Consider the following 253-nt stretch of genomic DNA (forward strand, 5'->3'; position numbering starts at 1 on the left):
CCTCGCAGCGGCTGCCGCAGTTCACCTCCCGCTGCTCGCCCGTGCCCAGGAGGGTCGTCACCAGGTGCCGCTGGCCTGCCAGGTGGATGTTCTGGCCGTCGCCCTTCTGCAGAATACCTGCGGGGCGGAGGGGAGTTTGGAGGAGGCGTCACAGGTAGAAAGGTCCTTCCAAATATTGAAATCTCCAACGAGTGTTGCATGCAATATGTTTCCAAACATTCAAATCTCTCCACCCGCTCTCCACCCCTCCTTC

The 253-nt window shown here is 59.7% G+C and overlaps 1 protein-coding gene across 1 annotated transcript in view; it reads right to left on the reverse strand.

The window, feature by feature from the left end:
* Positions 1–253, reverse strand: part of LOC119592508 (teneurin-m-like) — a gene marked incomplete in the record, with an annotated part of 54,907 nt that overhangs the window by 911 nt on the left and 53,743 nt on the right. The window contains 1 exon segment of the mRNA XM_037941357.1: positions 1–117. Within this exon segment, the coding sequence (XP_037797285.1) occupies positions 1–117 (117 nt within the window).

The sequence above is a fragment of the Penaeus monodon genome, chromosome 30, assembly GCF_015228065.2.
Source record: "Penaeus monodon isolate SGIC_2016 chromosome 30, NSTDA_Pmon_1, whole genome shotgun sequence".
NCBI classification, from domain to species: domain Eukaryota; kingdom Metazoa; phylum Arthropoda; class Malacostraca; order Decapoda; family Penaeidae; genus Penaeus; species Penaeus monodon.